The sequence below is a fragment of the Quercus suber genome, unplaced genomic scaffold (assembly GCF_002906115.3).
Source record: "Quercus suber isolate HL8 unplaced genomic scaffold, Cork oak 2.0 scaffold_226, whole genome shotgun sequence".
NCBI lineage: Eukaryota > Viridiplantae > Streptophyta > Magnoliopsida > Fagales > Fagaceae > Quercus > Quercus suber.
Window position 1 is genome coordinate 682,980 of NW_027069684.1, and position 26,284 is coordinate 709,263.

The 26,284-nt window shown below is 36.6% G+C and overlaps 2 protein-coding genes and 1 long non-coding RNA gene across 8 annotated transcripts; 1 reads left to right on the forward strand and 2 right to left on the reverse strand.

Moving 5' to 3' along the window:
• Positions 1–252: 252 nt before the first annotated feature.
• On the forward strand, positions 253–1,606 carry LOC136070326 (uncharacterized). Its single transcript, XR_010631592.1, has 2 exons — positions 253–1,385; positions 1,535–1,606. It is a non-coding gene; the product is annotated as an uncharacterized LOC136070326 (long non-coding RNA).
• Positions 1,607–2,769: 1,163 nt separating this feature from the next.
• LOC112003065 (translocase of chloroplast 34) lies at positions 2,770–9,590 on the reverse strand. 6 transcript variants are annotated; one of them, XM_065780149.1, is made up of 5 exons: positions 9,443–9,590; positions 8,539–8,643; positions 8,310–8,417; positions 8,081–8,205; positions 2,770–7,926 (listed from the first exon to the last, which is right to left on the reverse strand). In XM_065780149.1, the coding sequence occupies exons 2-5, from the start codon at positions 8,635–8,637 to the stop codon at positions 7,638–7,640; spliced, it is 621 nt and encodes a 206-aa protein (XP_065636221.1). In that variant the 5' UTR covers positions 8,638–8,643; positions 9,443–9,590; the 3' UTR covers positions 2,770–7,637. The 6 variants fall into 6 exon arrangements, with proteins under 6 accessions (XP_065636221.1, XP_065636225.1, XP_065636224.1 ...); XM_065780153.1 differs by having other exon boundaries at positions 8,539–8,640; positions 9,443–9,574; XM_065780152.1 differs by lacking the exon at positions 9,443–9,590 and adding an exon at positions 8,961–9,125 and having other exon boundaries at positions 8,539–8,640.
• An 8,272-nt stretch (positions 9,591–17,862) lies between these two features.
• On the reverse strand, positions 17,863–18,285 carry LOC136070340 (uncharacterized). Its single transcript, XM_065780179.1, has one exon. The coding sequence runs from the start codon at positions 18,283–18,285 to the stop codon at positions 17,863–17,865; it is 423 nt and encodes a 140-aa protein (XP_065636251.1).
• Between the last annotated feature and the right edge of the window lie 7,999 nt (positions 18,286–26,284).

Sequence of the window (26,284 nt, forward strand, 5' to 3'; positions counted from 1 at the left end):
CATCGAAGATGCCATCTATCTAGTCAGACCCAAAAAAAAAAAAACCTCTTTCATCCCAAAACGTTATTTATTTATTTATTATTATTATTTTTTTTTTAATGTCTCTTTCATCCCAAAACTTTATAGCATAGGAACCGCACGTTTAGCCACTTCCCTAAGTTTCAATAATTTCCACAACCCCTATGTACACTCTTGGGGACCTTCANGGTTCTCCTATAGCTGGATCCTCCTGAACCACAAGAATCCTTGGTTAGAATGGGATTCCAACTCAGCATCCTTTTTTGAGATTTTGAGAAGAGTTGCCCTTTGAAGAGCACAGTATGATGACAGTTGTAAGCACATCATTAAAAATAAATAGAAAATTATATGTGTGTGTGTGTGTGTGTGCCACAATTGAACTTTGGACCCACTCCCCACAGACCCTACTTCAACTATTCCAACTTATTATGATGTTCTTCCACAGTTTACACAGATGCATTACGTTATGCCAGGCTGTAAAAGAATTACAGTTTTGTCATCTGGCAGTTCACCTGTGCCCACATGTCCTAAGATTTTTGTGCTTTGGATTAATTTGATAGATGCATACCTACACTGTTACATGCTTACATAACAATGAGAGAATTATGGTTGCTTATGTTTTGTTGCTTGGGTTGATGTGGGCAATTATGGCTGGAATGGTGGCTGAATTATTGACTAGTTGGAAGGAACACTTTGCAAAAATTTGGAAGTCTATTTATTCACTTGTGCATAAATGTGGGACATTTGGAGAGAAGAATTCCCACACGTTTGAGAGTTGTGAGTTATTTCTGTTGAGGGAAGCATTTGGGCTATTTATTCACTTATGCATAATGTGGGGCATTTGGAGAGAGAAGAAGCTACTATTTGCTTCTCCTCTATATTGCTAGAAGTACTTAATTTTTTAAGTTTTAGGAGTCAGCGTTTTTGTTTTTTCTTTGGTTGTTAATCTTGTATACTACCAGTGTTCTAGGGTTGCACCCCTTTTAGAACTCCTTTTTCTCTAAGTACAAATTTACTTATCAACAAAGAAAAACTTACAGCGAATCCCCCACCCTCAATTTTTTTTTTCCTTGATAAGTGACTTTGACAGTGAGTTTCCACGTCTAAAGATTTGCATTAGTGTCACTATCATATTTCTTGCAACAGAGTTCCAACTTGTGTTCACCATAGAGTTATAGTTTATTTAAATTAGAGCTCAACAAGTTGAAAAATGTTTGTTTAGAAAGAAATTTATTTAGGAAATTCATTTGTCTATTTTACTTAATGAATTTGTTTGTCTATTTTGCCTCTCTCTATAGGATTTTGCAATCCCAGTTGTTTTGGTTGAGAACAGTGGTAGATGTAATAAGAATGAAAGTGATGAAAAGGTTAGTCATTTTCCTGTTGCCACATGTTTGTTGTTTTTACATTTTAGTACATTCATCATTGATGATTTTTCTCAACAAAAAAAAAAAAATTGTCATTGATGTTTTTTCATCTTTGAGAGATTGAGAAGATGGTTGTGCTTTGGTGACAGGTTCTTCCAAATGGGACTGCTTGGATTCCTCATTTAGTCAAAACAATCACAGAAGTTGTGTTGAATGGAAGCCAGTCTATTGTTGTTGACAAGAAGCTGATTGAAGGGCCAAACCCTAATGAGAGAGGGAAGTTCTTAATTCCGCTTATTTTTGCCCTCCAAGTAAGTTTCTTTAATGGAGATGCTTATTTGTTTCTCATATCTTTGGATAAGTGATCAATGAAATTCATTCAATTTTTCTCTCTGCTTCTTGGCAGTATCGGAGGATCCAGCTATAGGAGAACCAGGAAGGGAAAGTCGGGCCCCTTTCCTCCTAGTTCTTTGGTCTTAAGAAACCTTAGCAAGGCTGGACCCACCCCTTGGGAGCAAACAACAGATACAAGACCCCACCCGCCAGAACCGTGTGGCATGATATTTGGAATGGCAAGACTACAATTTTTTGATAATTCAATTGTTACAACAAGTGAGGGAAGGGGGAATCAAAACCCTTTTTTTTTTTTGGTAATCTGCAATGTCATTAAACAAAAGAAGAAGTACAAGAAAGGTAGTCCACCTTACAAACAGACTCGATATCAGGTGGGAGGATACCATTATTGAAAAAAAAGGACTGATGTGAGCTTAAAGAGAATTTTGCGACTGTATGAGCAGCAGAATTGCAAAGTCTCCTGACCCAACAAAACCTAACAGAAGGAAAAGCAGAAGAAAGACTCAGAATATTGCTAATATAGGTACTGATGGACCAGTCAGGGGAAGGAGCGGACGAGGATAGCACATCAAAGCAAGACTTCGCATCACCCTCAAAGATAACCTGGTGCCACTGTTCTCAGCTTGCAAGCTCAACTGCCCATTGAAGGGCAGCAGCTTCGGCTTGGAGAGGAAAGCATAACGGGCGACATCTGCCCCAAGTGCGAATGACCTCACCCAAATGATTTCTACCTATCACCTCCATAGCAACTCTGTATTCAGAAGAAGCTGCATCCACATTAATCTTAATCCATCCTAAAGGAGGGGGAGCCCAGGTTGTGGAACTAGATGGTGGGAAGGCGGAAGGAGAAACAGATAGCAGCTTGGAGTACTCTAAGAACTTAGCTTGTACCGTATGGATAGATTTGGGAATATCCACCCGGGCATCTTGGTAACAGATGTGATTCCTTAAGTACCAAATTTCATCCAAAATGAGGGCCATATTGAGAGTTATGAGCCATTGGTCATGGGCACTGATGGTGGATGTTGGAGGCTCAATGATAAGCTTGGCAATGTCTTCATTAGTCTGCAGCATGCTAGTATCTACTCTGAGCCCCCAGCAGGAAGATAGCCATAAAGCTCTAGCTATGGGGCATTCAAAGAACAGATGTACGCAAGACTCCCAACCATTCTTACATAGGGTGCAATTGGGGTCAATGTACTCCAATCTGCATGACAAATTTTCATTGGTGGGGAGAACTGTTACCAATCCTCCAAATGAGCATTTTAATTCTCTCGGGGAGCCTTGCTTTCCAAAGCTTCTTCCAAGGTACCTCAGCTTGACTAGGATTAGGTTCTTGATCAACTGAAATTCTATAGGCTGACTTAACCAAGAAAAAACCCTTGGAGTCCAGAGTCCAAATGAGTTTATCAGATATGGGACTGATTGGTAGGGGGATAGACATGATGGCTTGAGCAGAGGCAGCATCGAATAACTCGACGATAAGTCTAGAATTCCAACTGTGAGAAGTGGGATCAAAGAGCTGTGAAACAGTGAGGGGGGCCTGATTTTGTGACTCATTTCTTGGTACAGGTTTGAACCCTTGTAACTGAGGCACCCATGGATCAGACCAAACGTTAATTGACTGGCCATCTCCAATAATGTAACATGCACCTTTAACTATCAGTTGCTTGGCTTTTTCAATGGCTCTCCATTATGGGGAAGCTGACTTGGGGGGGTCGCTATAAAGCCAATCATGTCTTACCTTGTATTTAGCTCTCACCACGGCCATACAAATGCTGTCCCTCTTAGAGGCAACCATCCAGGCTAATTTAGCAAGCATCACATTATTGAAATCTTTTGCTTTCTTGAACCCGAGACCTCCTAGGCTTTTGGCTGGCAGAGCTTGTCCCAAGAATTCCAAGCTATGAATCTGCTTACCAAGGCCTTGGGTTTCCACCAAAATCTTCTAGATGTAGAGTCTAGCTTGTCACAAATCTTGGCCGGAATGTTGAAAGAGGACATGGAGTAATTGGGGATGGATTGTGCCACGGAGCTAATGAGAGTACTCCTACCCGCCCAAGAAAGGCACTTGCTTCTCCCCCCCATCAGTTTGGTTTCTAGCTTGTCTAGAAGGAATTTGAAATCCTTAGTGGGAGATCTGGTGAGGAAAAGGGGTGCCCCAAGGTATACAGCTTCCTTTTTAAGGATTTTCATGTGTAGTTGATGCTTGATTGCTTTTCTGATGTTAGGTTGAGAATGCATGGAGAAGAAAATACCTGATTTGTTCCAATTGATTTCTTGACCTGACCAGCTGCAATATTTTTCGATACATTTGATGATGTTAGCAGCATCATTTCTGGTTGCCTTTGAGAAGAGTACAATATCATCAGCATACATAACGTGGGTGATGGCAGGCCCTCCTATGCTTGCCTTAACCCCACTGATGTTGTTGGAGCAAAACTCATGATCGAGGATCTGAGATAGAACTTCTTGCCCCAAAATAACCAGGTAGGAGGATAGAGGGTCCCCTTGCCTTATCCCTCTACTAGGCTTAAATTGATCAGATTTTCCTCCATTGACTAAGATCTCAAAAGAAACTGAAGACATACAAGCTGCTATCCAGGGGGAATTGAACCCTAGTTCTTCTCATAAAGGAGAGCAAGCTATACCACTTAGCTACAAGGCTCTTGGCGACTACTCTTAAGGAAAGGTACCCTGATTTTTTCCTAATTGCTAGGGATAGAGATGCCAAAGTGACAGATTCTATAGAATTCAAGAATAGAAGCCCTATTTGAAATCCGTTATTTTCCCAAGCATCCATGACTAGGAGTTAAAATCGATGGAACATTTTTTGGATGATTTATGTGCAACCAAGACCCGAGGGAAGGAGGAAGATAAATTGGTATGCATCTCGTCATAAAATCATGGTTTTCAAGTGAATAGATATGATAATGCCCTGAGAGTAGGAGCAGAAAAGAAATTTCCACAAAAAACATATGGAAAGTCTGTGTACCACTGAAGGTATAGCTTTCTTCTCATGGTGTGTTGCATTTGCAATAATTCTGACAACAGACAATATGAGGAAGCGGGGGATAATTATTATGGATTGGTGCTATATGTACAAGAACCAAGGGAGTCAGTGGCACATCTCTTTCTACACTGTGATTATTGCTTAGGAAGAGTGATCATTAGTATTCTACTTGTTTTGGTATTAATAAGGCAATGCCTAGATCAGTGAGGGATTTGCTATCTTGTTGGAAAGGACACTTTGACAAGAGAACTAATGGTGAAATATGGAAAGCTACTCCATGGTGCATTTGGAGAGAAAGGAATGTGTGCTTTTAGGGAGGGAGTTACATTTATCCATGTTCAAGTTTGTATTTCTGAAGGCTTTATATGATTGGATTTTGAGTTCTAACTCTTTCAGTTCATCAAATTTGTTAGAACTCTATGAATGACTTGGATTTTAGATAAATTATATATTGTACTTCTTTTAATTCTTTTTCTCTTTGGCTCATCCTTGGTATACTTCCACTGTGCTAGGGCTGTGTCCCCCTTTTTGTGCCTTTTCAATAAATTCATTACTTGTCAAAAAAAATATAGGCCTCATGACTTTGATGTTGAGGAAAATTTTCCATTATAAGGTGATTTTAGCCTTTAAAGTGTAAAAAATAAGCAAATACTCATATGCACACAACACAACCATTTTAATATCTTGGAATCTTTTAAGCAATATTGCCAATACTTTCATGACTCAGAAAATTTTGATCCAATTTTTTTTAGAAAAGTAAAAACGTCAATCCTAAAATGCATAAAGCCATCTTCTTCATTTGTGTTGCAATAAGCAACAAAAAATGAGAATAAAAAATAAATCATAAACAAAACCTTATACAGCAATAAAAAGAGGTTCATGGACATATAGGTCATTAAGCTAAATGCACACAGCACTCATATAAACTGCATCTAGAAAGAAATGCATAAGTAAAAGAGAAAATCACATTCCAAGTCATTCATGCATCTTCCAAAAGAGAATTTAGTCAATGGAAAGTTCACGTACAATGTCTTATATTAAATATTTGAGCACTGCAATATGAACCAATAATGTAGGGAGATCCAAAAGGAAAGTTTTCACGAGTATAAAGGAAAGAGTGGGGAAAAAGGAGCAAGGTTAGAATGAAATTTTTTTTTACCAAGGGCGGGAAAAGAAGTGTTGATAGAAGCAGTGGCCCAAGCAATACCCCTACACAATGAGTGTCTTCAAACTACCTTCTACTTTGTGTGAAAATCTTAGCAGGGCAAGGGAAGTCAGAATCAAGGCATGAATTGGATGAGGTGAGAAAAATTATGTGAGCCAAAAGTAAAAGGGGGATTGGAATTTAGAGAGTTAGAGACTTTCAATTTGGCACTCCTGGCAAAACAGTGCTGGAGATTACTCACCATGGAAAACACCCTTGTATTCAAGATACTCAAGGCAAAGTATTTTCATAGAGGGACATTCATGACAGCAACAATAAAGTCCAATGCCTCATATACTTGGCAAAGTATACCAGGAGCGAGGTATGGCAAGATTGCTGGGTTCCAACTAAACCAACCCATAAGATTGCATACCCTAGGCTGCACCATCCACTTGATATGAAAGTTAGTGAGTTGATTGATCAAGAGAGAAAATGGGGAAACTGAAGCTTGTTGCAGAGCACATTCATGGAGCATGAAGCTGAAGTGATTCATGGTATCCCTATAAGTCAAACTCTGCCTTGTGACATGCTGGTTTGGAGTGGGACTGCCAATAGACAGTTTACAGTTAAAAGTACTTACAAGCTGCTAAGAGAAGAACTAGAGAGGGATTGTGGTGAAAGCTCCCATGGAGCTGAAGGAAAAAATTCTGGAAGGTAATATGGAAAATTGAATGTGCCAAGCAAGGTTGCTTTCTTCATCTGGCAGCCTTGTAATGATATTATCTGAACTAGTCAACTAGGTACAGCTTGAGCAGAAGATATTTGGTGTCCCCCTATGTGGTACTGGGATATAGACTACAGGCCACACGCTCTGGAGTTGTGAGGTTATACACAGGGATTACTGCTTTCCTTTTCTATTCACTCAATTCCGATAGCAAGTCAGGGTGATTTAAATTTTTTATGGACGCAATAGTGGACAAGGGTGATACGGTGCTGCTGGAGAAAATAAGAATCAGAATGTGGGCACTATGGAATAATAGAAACAAATGGCTTTGTGAAGGAACATAGCGGGATGCCAATGGTGTTATTTTAGAGGCTCTGCACCTCCTGGAGGAGTTCCACACAATACAGGCAAGAGCAGTGGCAGTGGAGATACATGAGGAAGCCCAGTGGATGCAGCCAACAACTGGTGCTGTGAAAATAAATTTCGATGGTGCTTTTTTTGAATGAGAACAGGCATTGGGGCTTGGAGTAATAATCCGGGATGTGAGCGGTGAAGCCATAGCAGATATAAGTAAATGGAGTCCTTATACCAGAGAAGTTCCTACAGAGGAAGCCATGGCAGACATAGAAGGTTCAAGGCTAGCCAGGGAGTTGGGGTACAGAAATGTCATATTGAAAGGGTATCCACAAGTGGTGATCAATTCCGTGCGAGGGCCTGCAGCTTCAAGGTCTCTATAGGGACATTAGGATAAAGGGCAGTGAATTTAATTATTTCAGCTAAAATTTTGTAAAGAAAAATGCAATTATAGAGGCACATGTATTAGCCCAATAACAGACCAAGGGTGCTGGGTTGGCCAAAATCCACCTTTTCCAACAGTTCCAACTGCGAACTGATGTACTGGTTTATTTAGCACTATGAATAGAAGTTTTATTGTCAAAAAATAAAAAAAATAACTAATAATAACAATATAGGGGAGGCAAAAAAACATAAATTGAACTTGAGGTTGCAGAACTAGAATCAAGAGATAAGAGAAAAGCAGACCTGCTTATCGTGCTTTTTTAACCCAGCACCCAGACGAACAACTTTTAGAAGAGCCTCAGACCTTTTGGAGTAAAAGTCTTCATAAGGTAGCCCATCAGGTGGTGAGAGCTGAGCATGTGTAAGGACCACCAAAGCCCTATTCCATATTCCTTTACCAAAACTATCTGTAATGGCTTTAACAATCTGCTTATCCAAGTTATCAACCCTATATGCATCCAAGCGGTCCACATAGAGTAGGATATCAATGGTCTTGTTCAGGAGGAAACTGCTCAAACAACAACCCCCCACACCCACCCACAATGAAAAATGAAAGAAGAAAGAAAAGAAGACGAAGTCAGAGTTATAAAATAGATTGACATCAATTCCTCAAGCAATAGCCAGGAACACAATTCACTAAGGAATTGTAAAACTTAGCATACCGTTTTATAATCTCAAGTGCCTGGTCATTGACATATCCTCCTTCTATAAGTCCGGGAGTGTCAATGATGTTCAAAGTAAATCCAGCCCTTGAACGCGACACCATAACAGGCCTTGGTCCTTCCGACTATTGCAAACAACAAATAACCCGTATAAACAAATACGAAGTGCACAGAAAGGTAGAATGAAATAAATGTTCCATGACAGGGAAAGAATGAAAGCAGCATATACCTGAAAAGGACTAACAGTCACCGCTCTTTCCCCTATGATTGAGTTTACAGTTGAGGATTTCCCAACACCACCTTTCCCCATTACAAGTATTGTCAATGTGCTCACATCCTACACCCATAGCATATGCAAGAAATCAAAAGTATATATAATCAGCACAAGTGATAATAATTAACAAAAGCAAAGCAATACACGAATGTTAATAATGCGAAAATGGGGTACGAAAAAGAACCTCCTGCTTAAGTTTTCCCAACAATTCAAGCAATTTGGTCTGGGTGGCAGTAGCGAATGTGTTGATCCCTACCCAATCACGAATAAGCTGGGACGCCATACTCTACTACTCCAACAAAAGAAAAACCAAATAAATAAACACAATCAGCAAATAAAGGTCTGGGACTGGGTTAGGGTTAGGGTTAGGGTTATAAATAAAAACTGCACAGGCCAAAATTAAATCCTAATGAAGATGATTTAACATAAACCCATTTTGGGTAATTAATAAACTTAAAAGTATTTATGGTTGATTATAGAAAAATAAGTACAAGCTCACAGCACGAGAGCAGTAATTACACAATAAAAAGACCCAGAAAGAGAGGAAGAACCCTAAACCCTAAAAGAGAGAGAAAAGAATTAGAGAATTTTGGTTACCTTGCCTACCTGAAACTGAGGAAAGGAAAGGCACAGAAAAGAAAAATTAAAATGCAGTTTGTTTTTCTTTAGAATCTGGGAATACAATTCTAAGTAGTGAGATTTTGGAAAGCCGAATCGGCCTTATCTCTACGCTATACTAGAGTCTGTCTCCTAAACAAACAAACAAACCCAAGCTGCCTTTTTTGTCTATCGTACTCGTACAACGCATTTTACAAACTGACGTGGTACTATGCCACATCAGCATTTACATGTGGAAATTTAATAAAAATCAAATCCAGGCAATTGTCATTTTCTTCTTCGATTTTATTTTTTTGGCATCAAAATACTAATCATTCAGACGCCAAAACCCAGGTCAGGTGGTATGTTTTCAAGTAAACAATCTTTCTGAAAACATGAATTGGGTTTAGTATTGAGAATAGATATCCTTAATTGACAAAAAAAAAAAAAAATCATAAAATTGAAGATATCGAGGAATATATGAAGCAAACCTGTTCGAGGAAAAGTCGCAAACAGAAAGAGAGGAAAGAGGCGCCAACGATAAAAAGGTCGGACGGATGTGTTAGAGACTTGGGTATACCGTATAAGTATAACAACTCGTTGACACCAGAGACAGAGACAGAGAGAGAGAGAGAGATTTGGTACTAATTTGGGTTTTATTTTTTTAAGTTTTGGTTTCTTAAGATTTTCTATAAATTTTTCCATTGCCACGTCAGTTTGTAAAATATGTTGTACGTTTTTCTCTTTTGGCCTGTCTACTCACTGGTGTCCCCTTCCTTTCTTTATTTTTCCCCTCTCAACATTTTTAAACTGCCTCTCAACAAACCATCCAAACATACTTTAGTTTGTTTGTTTGTTTGAAAATGAAATAAGTGGATAGAAAACTTAATACGAGAGAAAATGAGTTTGTGTATTGTTTGGTTGAAAAGGGGAAGAAAACTTTTATGTAAAGTAAAATGGAGAGAAAAGATAGATAAAAATGCTGAGGAATAAGGAAAAACAAAAACACACTCCCACATTTTGCTCCAACCTACTCCCTACTTAATCTCACTTTCCCATCTCCTGATCATCAATCTCACTTCAACCTCTTCACAACAACGGTGAACTCAGCAAGAATGTATAAATATTTATTGAACAGTGAGTTTTGTTACCCAGGTGAAGAAAATTTTGATGAATCCAAGGAATCAGTGGGCTGAAATTTCCGAACGTTAACGATCTACAAGCAAAATCCTGAAAATAACAAAGAAGAAGTCAGAGAAGACCAGTGGAGGCCGGCCAAAGATCTTTCGATGGTGAAGTCAGTGAGTTTGTGATTCTTAGTAAAGAGAAATATTTTCTTATGGAAAATTTCTGAATATCCCTTACCTTCCTGTAGAAGAACCTTTATATAGTGTTTTCTTGAGGTAGTTATCTCTCCTACCGTTGTGGAGTTTTGAGGATTCGAAGGTAACTTTCATAACTGCTATGGAAGTTACTTTATTTGGGGTCTATTCACTATAACCGTTTTCAAAGAAGGATCGGTTATAGTCTAATAGAAAAATGGAAGGATTAGTTATAATCTAATAGAAAAATGGAGTCTGCTTAAAGGGAGATGTCTAGGACACTCGTCCATCTTACTAGATTGATGGACGAACGAATCCTTGGACGAGCTCGTCCATCTAGATAGATGGATGGACGAGCTTACAATAAATAGAGTCCCTTTCCTGTGGACGACCTATATGGACGAGTTTAACAGTTGAGCTTTTATATAACATCATCAGTTGCCCCCAGTCCATAGGTCATCTAAGGAAACGTATGTTTACAAATCACTTTCTTTTTCTTTTTCTTTTTTTTGGACGCATTTGCATTAATGACTGGATGTGCCACGTGTTGCAATTCCATTGGTTTCTAGTTGCGTCATTTTATTCTTTTGAGGCACATGTCACCTGGTCTCTTCTGATTGGTTCGTGTCGCTTCAAGTGCCATGTTGGGTTATCTATAAATAGTGGAATCCCTCCTGTACCCTTCACATTTTCTGAAATTTTCTTCCTGAAATCCCTCGTCTAGAGTCTCGTCTAGAAGCCTCTCCGCATCCATAGTCTCCTTTTGTCTAAAGCTAGGTATTCTCTTCTTTCTTGCCTTTAAATTTTCCTTTTTCCTCAAAATGGCTGCAACCATTGTTTCTTCGTCTAGCGATAGTATAGAAAGGGCTATAGACGAGTATCAAGATTCCTCTAGTTATAGTGGTTCTAGTACTAGTAGTGATAGTAGCAAAGGAGGTTCTACAGACAAGGAATATATCTCTGGTGTTCCTGGGTTTCCTGTAGAAGCTCTTCAGGAGCAACTTAGGAAAGTTTTAGGTTCCCAAGCTGGTACCTCGTCTAATGTTCCTTCGTCCAACCCTACGGACAAAGAGGAGATTGTCTATAGTTGTGCAGTAGGTGTTCACTCCAAAACATCTGGGCAAAGGCTTTCAAATCTTAAGGCGTGGTATCAAATTCCGGACAAATTTAACCCAAGGTTAGCCGTTCATGGAGAATGGTACTGTAATCCCCGTTTTGGAATAGGCGTCTATAAAGCCTACTTTTTGGGGGGTCTTAGGTTTCCTTTAAATTCATTTGCTAGAGAATTATTAGTTAGGTTAGGTTTGGGTGTATGTCAGTTCAATTCAAATGCATGGAGATTGATTATCTTAATGCAAATTTTGTGGAATGAAGTATTTGGAAGGGACCGTCCTCTTACTGTGGACGAGTTTCTTTTTTGTTATAAACCCTCAAAGATAAGCCAATCTCTTGGCTTTCACCAATTTCCAGCAAGGGGCAGGGATTGTAGATTAATCAAGTCCCTAGCCTCGTCTGACAGGAATTGGAAGACGGAATTTATTTTCGTCTCTGGTTTTTTGTCCAAAAATCCTATAGATGTTGGAAGGGACCCTTTTGCTCCTTACACTGGAGACTTAGGGAACCTGCGTCTTGAAAGTACGTCCTTCCCCCCCCCCCCCTCTTTTTTGCATATATATATATATATATCTTATCCCAACGTCTCTAACTCGTATTATTTGTTTCACAGGTGTTAAACGTCCGTCCTTGAGCAAATTCCATCGTGACCACGTCCATAGGGCTCGTCTTCACGCTAACAAGAATTTTCATTCCTTAGTTAATCTTTGCAATCTTTTCAAATGGGGATTTGGTCCTAATCCCTCAGACGAGGCTATTGCCCACGAGGTTACAGTACAAAAAAGTAAGTATTTTACATTATATTCTTCTAACTTCTATTCAACTCCATATAACCCATCACTTATTGTTATTCTTATTTGCTTTAGGAATGACAACATTGAAGAAGAACAGAGGAAAAGATACTCTGGTTGAAGGGAGTCGTCCTGAAACTCAGGCTCAACCTCATCCGTCAGCTAAGGAGAAGAGGAAAGCTTTATCCAAGAATTTGGATTTGGGAAGCCTCCCCAACTGACGAGGCAAAAAGGGAAAGCATGACTCGTCCTAGATTGTTAAGCCTAAACTCCCTTCGTCCCAGCAACCTATTCAAGTGTTTGATGTGGATTCGTCCACTCCAATTGATGTAAATCCGTCCAAGATGACTATATCTACCTCGTCCCAACCTCCCCAAAAGGCATCTTCAAACATTATTAAGAATGAAGATCTAGCATGGAAGCGTTTCCAGAACGCCGTCTTTGACGAGGATATAAACACCTGCTATGACATGTCCTTAAAGGATTTTAAACATTCTGGTATTCATGATCTTTTTAAGGTATACAATTATATTTTTACCTCGTCTTTGTCATTTCAAGATCTTTTTCCTCTCTTTTTATTTGTTAATTATTATTATTATTATTTTTGTAGGCCATGTCCAAGTTCATAGCAGCGTCTAGGCAAGCTACTGGGTTAGATAAGACGAGAATCATGTTGGAAACGAGGATAAAAGAAGTGAAGGACGAATCTAAAAAATGGGCTGAAGTAGCTGCCAAAGTTAAGGAAGAGATAAAGGAGGCACAAAACCTGGTTGAGGAGTTGAGAGCTGACGCGGTGGAGAAAGACACTCATCTTGACCATATGCAGAAGAAGAATGACGAGCTGAATACCCTTCTCTCCAAGGCGAAAGAAGATGCAATGACCGAGTTCAAGGCGTCCAAGCAATACACTAATCTTCTAGACACAATTATGCAGCAGGCTTTGAAGATTTTAGGATGGAGGCTATGGAAAACTTCCCTGAAGTGGACTTTAGCTCCATTAAACTTAACCTGAATGCTGCTACCAGCTCTCTCCTTCAAACCGGTTCTGAAGATGCTAATATTGAGGAAGATGTTACAACATTTCCTCCTCAAGATGCCTCAAATGAGAATGCTCTCCAGACTTAGAAAATATTTCAATGTTTTGTGCTTTCCCCTTTTTTTTTTTATTTGGTCCACTGTTTAGGACCTTTCTATGTAATGCAAGTACATTAGGCTCGTCCATAGTTTAAGGACGAGCTTTTGTAAAACTCAATTTTTAATTTTACAAGGGTATTTGGACGTTGGTTGTCCGCCCTTGAAACAGTTGAATGAATGTTGTTATTTTTCTTTAATATATGCGTGGACGAGAGTCCTTATTTTCATATACTAGACTTCATACTTAGCTCGTCTATATTTCATATACTTTTACCATTTTTATTGGAATTTCACTAAGTGTGATTTATCCATATGAAATGGTAATTCAGCATTACTCGTCCTTTGATTTAGCTGATTTCCGTGTTTAATGATGATAAGACTCTGCATTTTGCTTGTCCATGGACTGGAATGTTTTTGGTGTTTAAAATACTCGTCTATGCATTTCCTTGTCCATAATTGAGACATGCATCATACTTTACTTTGTCCATTATATGGACGAGTAAATTTTGGTCTTACTAATTTGCTAAGGCATAAGCTCTACCACGTCCTTTTATTTGGACGAGTTTGCCTGGATGGCATAAATTTTAACTCGTCTTTTTATTTGGACGAGCTTGCCTTAACTTTTCTTAAGAAAAGTTTGACGATACATCTCTGTGTCTAGAAAATTTTCTCGTCTTGGGCTTTTCAGTTTTTAGCAACATGAAAATCAGCAATTCACACAACATTATATACATAACATAAAAACATTGTTCAAAGACGAGGCATGTACTTAGGAGTTTTTATGCCTTCCAGGAAAATAAATACAAACCAAACCATAACTTCGTCTATAACTTTAATACAATAACAAAGCAATATTAGACAAATAAGTCTTATGTAGTCTTCAAGCTCGTCCAGAATTACTCATCCAGGTTGGCCTTTTATTAATAGTACCTCCTCAGATGCTCAACATTCCAAGGATGCTCCAACTTCCTCCCGTCTAGGGCCTCCAAGTAATAAGATCCTTGTCTTTTGCAGTTGATAACTCTGTAAGGGCCTTCCCAATTAGGTCCCAATTTCCCATGAGCTGGGTTCTTTGTTGCTAAAGATACATTTTTCAGGAAGAGATCTCCTATGTTGAATCGTCTTGGCTTCACCATCGCATTATATTGCCTAGCCATAAGGTTTTTGTACCTTGCCATTCTTTGTTCAGCATTCATCCTCACCTCGTCTATTAGATCGAGATTCAAACGGAGTTGCTCTTCATTATCTTTGTCCTGATAGGTTGTCACCCTATGATTGGCTATGTGCACTTCTGTAGGTATGACTGCTTCAGTTCCATAAGCTAGTTTGAGAAGAGTTTCTCCTGTCGGAGTTCTTACTGTCGTCCTATATGCCCACAGAACACCTGGTAATTCGTCTGGCCATACTCCCTTTACCCCCTCAAGCCGAGTCTTGATTATTTTTAACAAGGATCGGTTTGCTACTTCAGCCTGGCCATTTACTTGTAGATGGGCTGAGGAGGAGTAATGATTCTGAATCCTGAAGTGCATGCAAAAATCTTTGAAGAGTGCATTGTCAAATTGTCGTCCATTATCGGATATCAGCACTCTGGGCACTCTAAACCTGCACACAATATTCTTCCATACGAAATTGTTGATATTTTGTTGTGTGATATTAGCTAAGGGTTCTGCTTCTACCCACTTGGTGAAATAATCGATACCAATCAAGAGGAATTTCATTTGCCTTACACCTAGTGGAAAAGGACCTAGGATGTCTAGTCCTTATTGCGCAAAGGGTCATGGGGCTGTCATTGGGGTTAGATACTTCGATGGTTGCTTGGGGATATTGCTAAATCGTTGGCATTGATCCTTAACATAAGCTTTTGCATCTACTTGCATATTTGGCCAATAGTATCCTGCACGGACGACTTTGTGAACAAGTGATCTGGCTCCCGAATGATTGCCACGCCCCTTCATGGATTTCTCTCAATATGTAGTTTGCTTCATCGGGAGCCAAACACCTAGGATAAGGCTGTGAAAAGCCTCTTTTATACAACACCTCGTCCATAAGTACGTACCTAGCCGACCTTACCCTTAACTTTCTAGCTTCGTCTTTCTCTTCTGGAAGTTGTTCGTCTTTTAAGTATGATATAATTGGGGTTATCCAATTTCCTCTGCTCTCCACTTGTTGTACTTCTAGGATGTCTATACTTAGCATATACTAAATTTCATCAAACTTGTTCACGGCTTCATTCGCTAAGGCTTCCTTCGCCAAGGCATCAGCTTCCATGTTCTCCTTCCTTGGGATTTGAACTAAGTTAACTTCCTCAAATTTTCTCATAAGGTGCATCACCTTATTAAGGTACTTCTTCATTCGTTCTTCCTTAGCCTTATATATCCCTCTCACTTGGCCTATGACTAATTGAGAATCTCCCAAGACAACTATGGACTTCGCTTCCACAGACTTAGCCAATTCCAGACCTTTGAGGAAAGCTTCATATTCGACTTCATTATTAGTAGCTTGGTACTGCAAGCGAACCCTGTGTTTTAGTTTATCCCATTCTGGAGATTGTAGAATCATATCTATCCCCCCTGCATACTGTGTAGATGAACCATCCACATGGACGATCCATTTCTTGTCTTCCATCTCTCCTATATCATCATGGATTGGGGTAAACTCTGCAAAGAAGTCTGCTAGTGCTTGAGCTTTTATGGTATGCCTTGGTTAGTACTTTATGTCGAACTTACTGAGCTCGACAGCCCATTGAATCAATCATCCTGCAGCCTCCAACTTGTTCATTGCCTTCTTGAGCAGATGATCTGTCATGACGTTGATGACATGAGTTTGGAAGTAATGCCTTAGTTTCCTGGAGGCTGTTATTAGCGCGAAAGCTAGCTTTTCTATCATTGGATATCGTCCTTCCGCTCCCCTTAAGGCTTTGCTGGTATAGTAGACTGGCATTTGTACTTTTCTTTCCTCCCTTATCAATGTTGAGCTCACGGCATGGGGGCTCACTGCCAAGTATAAGAACAACTCTTCACCCATCACAAAAGGACTTAGCAACGGAGCCGTGACGAGGTATGTTTTCAAGTCTTGAAAGGCTTTTTGGTACTCGTCCGTCCACTCGAATGCCTTCTTTAGAACCTTGAAAAATGGCAAGCACTTGTCAATAGCTTTAGAAACAAACCTGTTGAGGGCAGCAACTCGCCCGATAAGGGATTGAACTTCTTTGACATTCTGCGAATGCTTCATATCCAGAATTGCTTTAATCTTTTCTGGATTCGCCTCTATTCCTCTATGTGAAACCATGAATCCAAGGAATTTTCCTAAGGCTACCCTGAAGGCGCATTTGCTAGGGTTCAACTTTATGCTATAATGTTTGAGTGTGTCGAAGGTCTCCTGCAAGTCGTCCATATGTTTTTCATCGTCCAGGCTTTTCACTAACATGTCATCCACATAGACTTCTACGTTTCGTCCAATCTGAGGACGAAACATATGGTTAACCAGTCGTTGATACGTTGCCCCAAAATTTTTCAAGCCAAAGGGCATTATTTCATAACAAAATAAGCCTTGGTTAGTAACGAAGGAAGTCTTCTCTTGGTCAGCCTCGTCCATCCTTATCTGGTTGTATCCTGAGAAAGCATCTGTGAAACTAAGTAATTTGCGGCTTGTAGTAGAATCCACCAATTGATCAATGCGCGATAATGAATAGCTGTCCTTGGGGCAAGCCTTGTTTAAGTCGGTAAAATCCACACACATCCGCCACTTGCTGTTCTCCTTTTTAACCATTACCACGTTGGCCAACCAATCTGGATAGTACACTTCCCGTATAAACTTTGCCGCTATTATGTTCTGAACTTTGTTTTTAATAGCATTATCTCTCTTAAAAGTGAACACTCTTCTCTTTTGTCGTACTGGCTTAGAGGAAGGACACACATTTAGTCGGTGAGTGATGACATTGGGATCTATACCTGGTATATTCTCATGACTCCAAGCAAATACATCAATGTTTTTCCTTAGAAACTGGACGAGGTCCTTTTTATCTTCTTCTTTTAGATCTGCACCAATCCTAGTACATCTTTTAGGATTGCTATCATCCAAGGAAACATCTTCTAACACTTCAATGGGTTCAGCCACAATTCTCCTTTCCTCAATGCTCATCGTCTGTTGCTGCTCGTCCATGGTGAACATAGCCAAATAACACTCCCTTGCTGTTAATTGGTCTCCTTGTACTTGTCCTACCCCATACTCCGTGGGGAACTTGACTGACAGGTGGTAAGTAAACGTGATTGCCTTCCAACTATTCAGAGTTGGTCTTCCAATTATGGCATTATAAGAAGATGAGAAATTTACCACAAGAAAGCTTACATCTTTGGTTACCTGCTGCGGATATGTCCCCACTACCATTGGCAGCGTGACTGTGCCAACAGGTTGTACCTTCATTCCTCCAAAACCCACTAGAGGCGAGTGAACTGGATGGAGCTGGTCTCGTCCAACCTTCATTTGCTAAAAAGATGGATAATACAGAATGTCCGTTGAGCTCCCATTGTCTATCAATACCTTTCTAGTTGTTTAGTCAGCAATAACTAAGGTGATGACAATAGCATCATCGTGAGGGTGGTGAATTCCCTTGGCATCTTCGTCCGTGAAAGTGATTGCTTGCTCGTCCGTGATCCTAGCTCTTGATGATTGTCTGGAAAGTTGGATGCTCTGCACTACTTTCAAGTACGCCTTCTTTGACTTGGACGATTGTCCTGTCAAACTTCCTTCTATGATAACTCTTATCTCGCCTAGTGGTGGTCGTGATGATTCCTTTACCTTCCCTTTCAATTTCTCGTCCTTGTGGTCTCGTCCAAGGAAATTTCTAAGCTTCCCTTGCCTTATGAGATTCTCAATCTGCAGTGTTAAATAAAAACACTCATCCATGTCATGCCCATGGTCTCTATGGAAGCGATAGTACTTGTTCCTATTGCACTTGTTGGGATCTCCCTTCATTTTCTCAAGCCACTTCAAGGACGGATCGTTCTTGATTTGCATAAGAACCTACTCAAGTGGCACGTTCAAAGGGGTATATTGTTGATTTCGCGCTGNTTTTTTTTTTTTTTTTTTTTTTTTTTTTTTTTTTTTTTTTGTAATTGGAAAAAGTAGAAATCCCAAATTATAATAAATGCATATTATTAATTTTTACCCAAAAAATACAAGAGTCTCTGAGCACGTGTGTGAGCGCGCCCTTAGAGGCTAGTTTTTTATTATTATTATAATATAAAATTTACAATAGTGTACATATAAATTTAATTGGGTAAAAGATTTTGTGACAAGAGTATTCCTATATTCACTATTCAACTAGTGAATATAACGTGGGCAACAAATAAGCTAAGCAATTCAATTGGGCAAAACTTATAAATCAAAACTTGCATTAATAATTTAGTTGGGCAACTGGGCAAATCAACTTGCACTGATTTATATAAATCAAAACTTGCACTAATAATTTAACTGGGAAACTGGGCAGCAAAAATGTGGGCAGCAAATTTACTCAATTCAACTAGTTTTTAACACATCGCTCACTTGGGCACCAAAACCCCATTCAACAAATATTTAAATTTGATGATGTTATATAAAAGCTCAATTGTTAAACTCGTCCATGTAGGTCGTCCATAGGAAAGGGACTCCAATTATTGTAAGCTCGTCCATCCATCTATCCAGATGGACGAGTGTCCTGGACATCTCCCTTTAAGCAGACTCCATTTTTCTATTAGACTATAACCAATCCTTCTTTGAAAACGGTTATAGTAATAGACCCCAAATAAAGTAACTTCCATAAAAAAAAAAAAAAAAAAAAAAAACACCTAAGGGTGTGATGAAGAAATTACTTCCCCCATAAATGCATAAATCAATACTACCAAGAATTTTGGAAGATACCTGTTTGCTCAACAAATGGTTTGAGTCTTGATTGCATTTGCCAATCTCAATTCCAAACCCCGTAAAATGTGTCCCTAACATCAAATCCATTGAAGTTATCAATTAGTTGCTAAAGTTTGGCTTAATTTTAAAAAATAACCATTGAAAAGCACAAATTGAACAAATTGTCAAAAAAAATTTACAGAGAAAAAGAAGCATGAGATTGATGAGAATGAAACTTAACCTTCACAAATATAAGATAAATATAAAACTAACTAACAAATGTGGAGGTTAGCAATAATAAGGAGATTGTGAGTGAGAAAGTGAAAAACAAAAATAAAAACATGAGAAATTACATAGTATTAACTGCTTTTTAGTGGGGATGTTAGGATGATAAGAATGGATAGAAGTTATAGTATTGGTTTTATAATAAGAGTCTTTTTTTTTTTTTTAAATAAAAAAGAAAAGATTTGGGAAAATAAAAACGTGAGATTAGTGTAATGAAATTTTAAAAAAAAAAATTGAAAAAAATGGGGGGACAGAAGAAAAAAAAAATACATCGTGATGAAGTAAAAAAAAAATGAATACGTAGGGTGAGTTTTGTAAATTAGAGGAGTTTTAAAACTAACAAAAGAGTGATCTTATTTTGTAGGGAGTTAGTGAGTAAAAGTAGGAATTTAAATCAACATAAAAGTAGGAGTTTATTAGAAGACGGAAGACATTTCAATGTAGAAGGAAGAATTTATTATTTTTGTCAATTTACTATTTTAACCCCATTTTTAAGTTTTAGGTAGGGGTATTTTTGACAGTAAAAAAAACAATAACTAACTTTATTTTGCCAATTTACTATTTTAACCCCATTTTTAAGTTGTCAGTTAATTAAATTATGGGTATTTTTTACAGGAAAAAAAAGTAATAACTAACTTTCTGAATCCTCTTAATATATACAGATAATAATATAAATTTATATGTATGATATGGTAAATTTTATATTATTTATTGAGTATAAATAAATTTATTTCTTAAGTATTATATAACAAGGGTATAATAGTTAATTTATATAAACTATATTTTTTTATCCTCCTACTATTCTCTTCAACCAAACAAAAGAGTTTTCTACCCTCCCACTTTTCCATCCCTCCAACCAAACACACACAAGGAAAAACTAAATGTTTTCTATCCTCCCACTAATTTTCTATCCTCCCACTTTTTAACTCCTCAATTTCTATCTTTGATCTTAAAATTTAAAAATATATATATATATATATTAAGTTTTTTTATTTGGAATATCACTTCTTAAGTAATTCAATATTAGGTGGCAATATATAACACCACTAGGGATGGCCAAATAGCAATTTAAACCAGTCTTTGCAAATACCAACCTCATTTTTCCTTAAACAGTCGTGTTTTATTAGTCCCGAATAGCAAATGGGACATGGATTAAGGTAAACATTTTCCCCTATACTCACCCTGCAGTCATATGTTTATATTTAAATAGTTAAAAAATATTTTTTATAATGCTTTTAGCTTTCAAATTTTAAATTTTTGATTCTCTTTTTATGTTGTATTATTAAATTTATATTTTTATGTTTTTAGATTTAAATTTTTAAAATTTTTTAATTGTTGTATTTTTATGTTTGATTTTTTTTTTTGGTGTGTTTCTTCATATTTGAATTGTTGTATTGTTATGCTCTGAGAATGTTTTTTAATATTATAACTTGTTTTTAAAAAAATATTTATGAGTTTTAATTTGATGTATTCAAAATAGACTTTAGTGAATTTTATATATAAAAAAACTTCGGTGTGGCAAAATGGGTATCCACTAGAACAGGGCGTGGGGAAAAATGGCTTGAAGGAGGGGATAATAGTCAATTTATATAAACTATATTTTTTATCCTCCCACTATTCTCTTCAACCAAACAAAAGAGTTTTCCACTCTCCCATTTTTCCACCCCTCCAACCAAACACACATGAGGGAAAACTAAATATTTTCTATCCTTCTACTAATCTTCTATTCTCCAACTTTTCTACTCCCCCATTTCTATCTTTGATCTTAAAATTTTTTAAAAAAAATGTACTATGTTTTTTTGTTTGGAAAATCACTTCTTGAGTAATTCAACATTAGGTGGCAATGTATAACACCACTAGGGTTGGCAATGGCAATTTAAACCCGTCTTTGCAGATACCAAACTCGTTTTTCCTTAAATGGACGGGTTTTATCTGCCCCGAATAGCAAATGGGACATGGATTAGGGTAAACATCTTCTCCTATACTCACTCCACACTCACTATGTTTATATTTAAATAGTGAAACAATATTTTTTATAATGCTTTTAGCTTTCAAATTTTAAATTTATAATTCTCTTTTTATGTTGTATTATTAAATTTATATTTTTATGTTTTTAGATTTAAATTATTTATATTTTTAATTGTTGCATTTTTATGTTTGATTTTTTTTTTTTGGGTATTTCTTCATATTTGAATTGTTGTATTGTTATGCTCTAAGAATGTTGTGTAATATTAGAACTTGTTTAAAAAAAAAAATTATTAGTTTTAATTTGATATATTCAAAATAAACTGTAGTGAATTATATGTATAAAAAATTTCAGTGTGGCAAAATAGGTACCCACTAGAACGGGGCAAGGGGAAAAATGGCTTGAAGTGGATGTGGGCAAGGAGGGGAATAGGAAACATACCCATACATGCGAGAAATTATTAGAACTTATGGGAGGACTACTGAAGTGGCTCTCCCAAGCCCTCCCAACCAATAGAAAGATGCCACCTATTAAAAAAAATGACTTAGCTTCCTCTTTATTGAACCTAACCCAAATACATTTAAGTTCTAAACTTCAAACTCCAAATTCATTATGTCGCTTCTCATCCATTTTTCAAAAACCCATTTTTTAACTTGCTTAGTCTCTCTTCTCTCTCCTTTCCCGCAATACACACCATCCTCTCATCACTCTTGCTTGTCGAAATCTTCCCCTTTAAGCTTTATTGGAGTCTTTATTTGTACACTATCACTAAAGTGGTTGGCATAATCCAAACACCACCATTGCAACTAATCATGACTGATCAAGGCATGTTACAAAATCTTATTTCACTTCAATGTATCATTTTATTGCTATGTTTTGTCTTTATCTAAATTGCACTAAAACATTGCCTACAAAGTAGGAACACTCTTCCACTAACCCACTTCTTCAAAGTAACCATGCGTTTTTTGTTTTTTTTTTTTTATAGAAAAATAAGTTAAACACCCCACATTTATCCCCCCAAAAAAAAATCTAAACATAAAAAAAAATAGTTATTAAAAAAAACTAAACTAAATAGATATATACATGTTATATATATATATATATATATATAAGTAGATATATCTTTAACTCCTACTAAAAGTTGCCTACAAAATAGGACTACTCTCCTAAAGATTTTCAAATTGCTTTATCCATTTATAAAAACAATTAAAATAAAACAAACACATGTCTTTTTATAAAAACACATCTGCCGTATTGATAAAAAAATTTAAAAAAAAAAAAAAAAAAACCAAGGGTACACCCAATTTTAGTCACACAAACAACTTCAAATTTCTACCCAATAAATTTAAATCTCCCCATTATCACCCCTATGTATTTTTGTGATTGGAAAATGTAGTAATCTCTAATTATAATGGATACAAATTATTAACATTTACATAAAAAAATAGAAGAGCTAGAGTTTATAAATATGGTGTCTTCTACCTATTTGCTAAAAGTCCAAGATAAGAAAGTAGTAAAAGAATGAAACTTTTATTTTATTTTATTTTATTTTTGTTTCTCTATATCTAGTTTATGTGTATAGTACCCTTTAGCTATTTGATAAAAGTCTAAAATGTAAAATTATTGACACCCCATTTTGCAACCCACATTTAACCTCACATGGAGGGTAAAATGACAATTTCACATTGAAAATAGGCATCTTAATTATGGCCACTATATCCTTCATTTCATTTCATCACAATGATCTTTATGTTATAACGATTAAATTGACGGGTCATAAGCCTTAATCGGACCATCAAATTGAAAGTTATCATCAAATCAAGTTTTAATGGTCGAGAAGCACTATTACAAATTGAGTCCGACTATATATGATTATGAACAATTAATTCCATTTGGTTATAATTATAATCAATTTGAAATTAATGATGTGTTATAATTTAATTGGCTAGGACTACAACTTATGGTAAGGTTGCACACACTTGATTAATTAGATAGTCAAACATTGATTATTCAATGAGTAATTTGTGTAACTATCTTTCTAATTATGGTAAATTTGGAACTAATTAAGTCTAAAATGGAAGTGATTGGAGTCTATTAATGTTAATTGGAAACTAATTTAGGTCTTATTAATGTTAATTGTGCTGAAATTATTTTCTAACAAATGATCTCAGCTCACCATTTCATTGATATCTTTTAAAATATTTAGAATTTGAGTGTGGTTAATTCTTCCAGAAACTAGATATCCGGGATTTCAATTTGAGCACAAGAACGAGACAATTCCAATCAGAGTTGAGTAAAATAAGATTTTTTGAATTTGGCTCTGCTAGCTGTTACAATAGCTACGGGAAAAATTGAATTTTGCTTGCTCGTCACTCCCACCAATCTCTACATTTAATGCACCAGCTTTCTCCAAAATTTGAAATAGGGTCTAGGTCCATGATTCCTTTTGATTATTTTTCATCCTTCATTAAATGACCTTCTATTCATATTATTTTCCACTACGACTATATAACCCCCCTTCCCTTTCCTCCATTCCAAGACCAAAAAGAAAAAAAAAAACTCATCTCTTCTCCTCTCTTGAGTTCTAGTAAAGTAGAGTAGTCTTATCATATCTTGGTTTTCTTGAAACTCAAAGTATTGAGTGAGACCCACCCTCTCTCTCCTAGTTCTTCTTTTCTACTCCATCCTTAGAACCTCCACCAGGAGTTTCTTTCTCCACTGTGTGGATCTTGTATGCAGGTATAATCTCTTTCCCTAATTTGTTTTGTATGTTGCTATGACGAGATTTTAAGATAAGAGCATGCTAGTGGTTATTTAAATTTTCTAAATATGTTTGAATGTTCTTAAATGTTCATATGCATTTTTCACGTGTTCTTGACTGTTCATCATATGTTTATGCATAACAATAGCTTTAATCTTAAATCCACGTCAAAAATATAAAAAAACATGTTTGTTTCATAATTCTTTCAAATCCTTGAATCTAGGATATCACCATTCACATACATTCAATCACCATTCACATACATTTACTAGAATTTATTTTTCAATCCAAATGCAATGCTTAATAAATTGAATTAGTGTTTATCACATGCACACACATTAAATTCAACGTGTTAATTGATTGATAACATATTGAATTCTATGATATGAATGTTGGCCAACATAGTCTAAAAGACCAGTCTCATCGGGCAAGATGGGTGCCTAATACCTTCCCCATCTTATAACATAGTCTCTGAACTTAGATCAATGGTTGATAGATCAATGTTTATCCATATAATTTTCAATTTCTAGATTGTAACTAGAAAAAAAGGCCATTTACTTTATCTTAGATTATATCTAGGACCAAAACCATATAATTTCTTATGATTAATGTAAATTTATTTGCAAATCAATAAGATGATGACTTTTTCAATTTTGGTTTTCTTATTTATTCCAATAAGGTGACTCTATTGTAAACTATTAATTTAAAGGGAAAAATATAATCAGTCGATCCTATATTTAGAGAGGCAATAACACGACTCCACCCATTCATATGGGTTTGGTCCATCACCAAAAAACAAGCCGAGGGCACGGTCTGTTACAAAATTTTTTAGTTATGATGGGTTCAACATTAATGAAATTGCAACTATTATCGCTCATTGCAGCATTGTAAATCAACTAATTGGCACATGTGATGTTTCCAACTACAACAAACTTATAAAAAAAAAAAAATGATATTTTGAATCTTGGGTTTTATTTGTTGGTGTTCTTAGATGGTTTAAAACTTTTAATATGTGTGAGATATGAACAACTATTTGTGATGATTTTGATGACAAAGCACAAAACTCGTTTGCATTTTTCTATTAGTGGGCTTCTCAATTTAGGTTGATCAAATTGATTTTGTTGTTTAGTTGTCAAATTAAAATGGAGTCTCAGTTTGAAGAATGCATAAAAACAAATACTTTACTTTTATGTTCTTGTAAAAATAGTTGTGATATACATAAATGCGTCAACATTTTAGTTTGTTTTGGTCTTCTTATTTTGCTATCATGCTATGAATGGGGTTGCTTTATATCCTTCATATTAGAAGACATATCCTTGTAGTTATGCTTATGCAAACTAATACAGTCTTAGTTTGAGCCCAATAATGAAAATATGTAGAAAGCCTAAAACCTAAAAGACAAATTTTTGACATGATTTGGCCTAAGCTTACAAAGAGTGCGTACATTGTGTATTTAATGAGTATGCACTCAATCTATGGCATACGCACTTTCTGTACAAAAAGCCTAAAATCACTCTATTTCCATTTTGATAAGATTCTAAAGCAACCGGCCTGATCAATTGGCTGCCCAAACATGTCATCAAGCCCTAGCTACCCATTTCCACTATAAATACCCTAATTTCCAACATCCAAAGTGTTAGGATTAGTGCCCTTAAATCTTATTTTATATTGTTATGTATGATATTAAGTTTGACATTGTGTATGACATTGTGTATGACTTAATATTATGTTTAATAAATTTGTTTTATTATTATCTGAAATAATGGTAACATGAATATTTGGACATTATCACATAGTCCATGAGATGCATAGTATGTGATTTATGTGAAGATTCACAGAAAATATAAATCACAAGTTCTTTGTAAACTCAGAATTATAGTTCGTAGTCGGTGATGAAATTGGGCATTTCATCTGCGAAGACTATAACATATCAACTACGATGATTTGTCTTGATCATGGAAGTGGAGACTTCTAGTTGATGTGTTAATATGTTTTAAGAGTTAAGACATATTGAACTGGACCGCTGTGAGATTTATTATTCTCCTAAAGACTGTCAAATGAATAATAAATTTCACAACTTA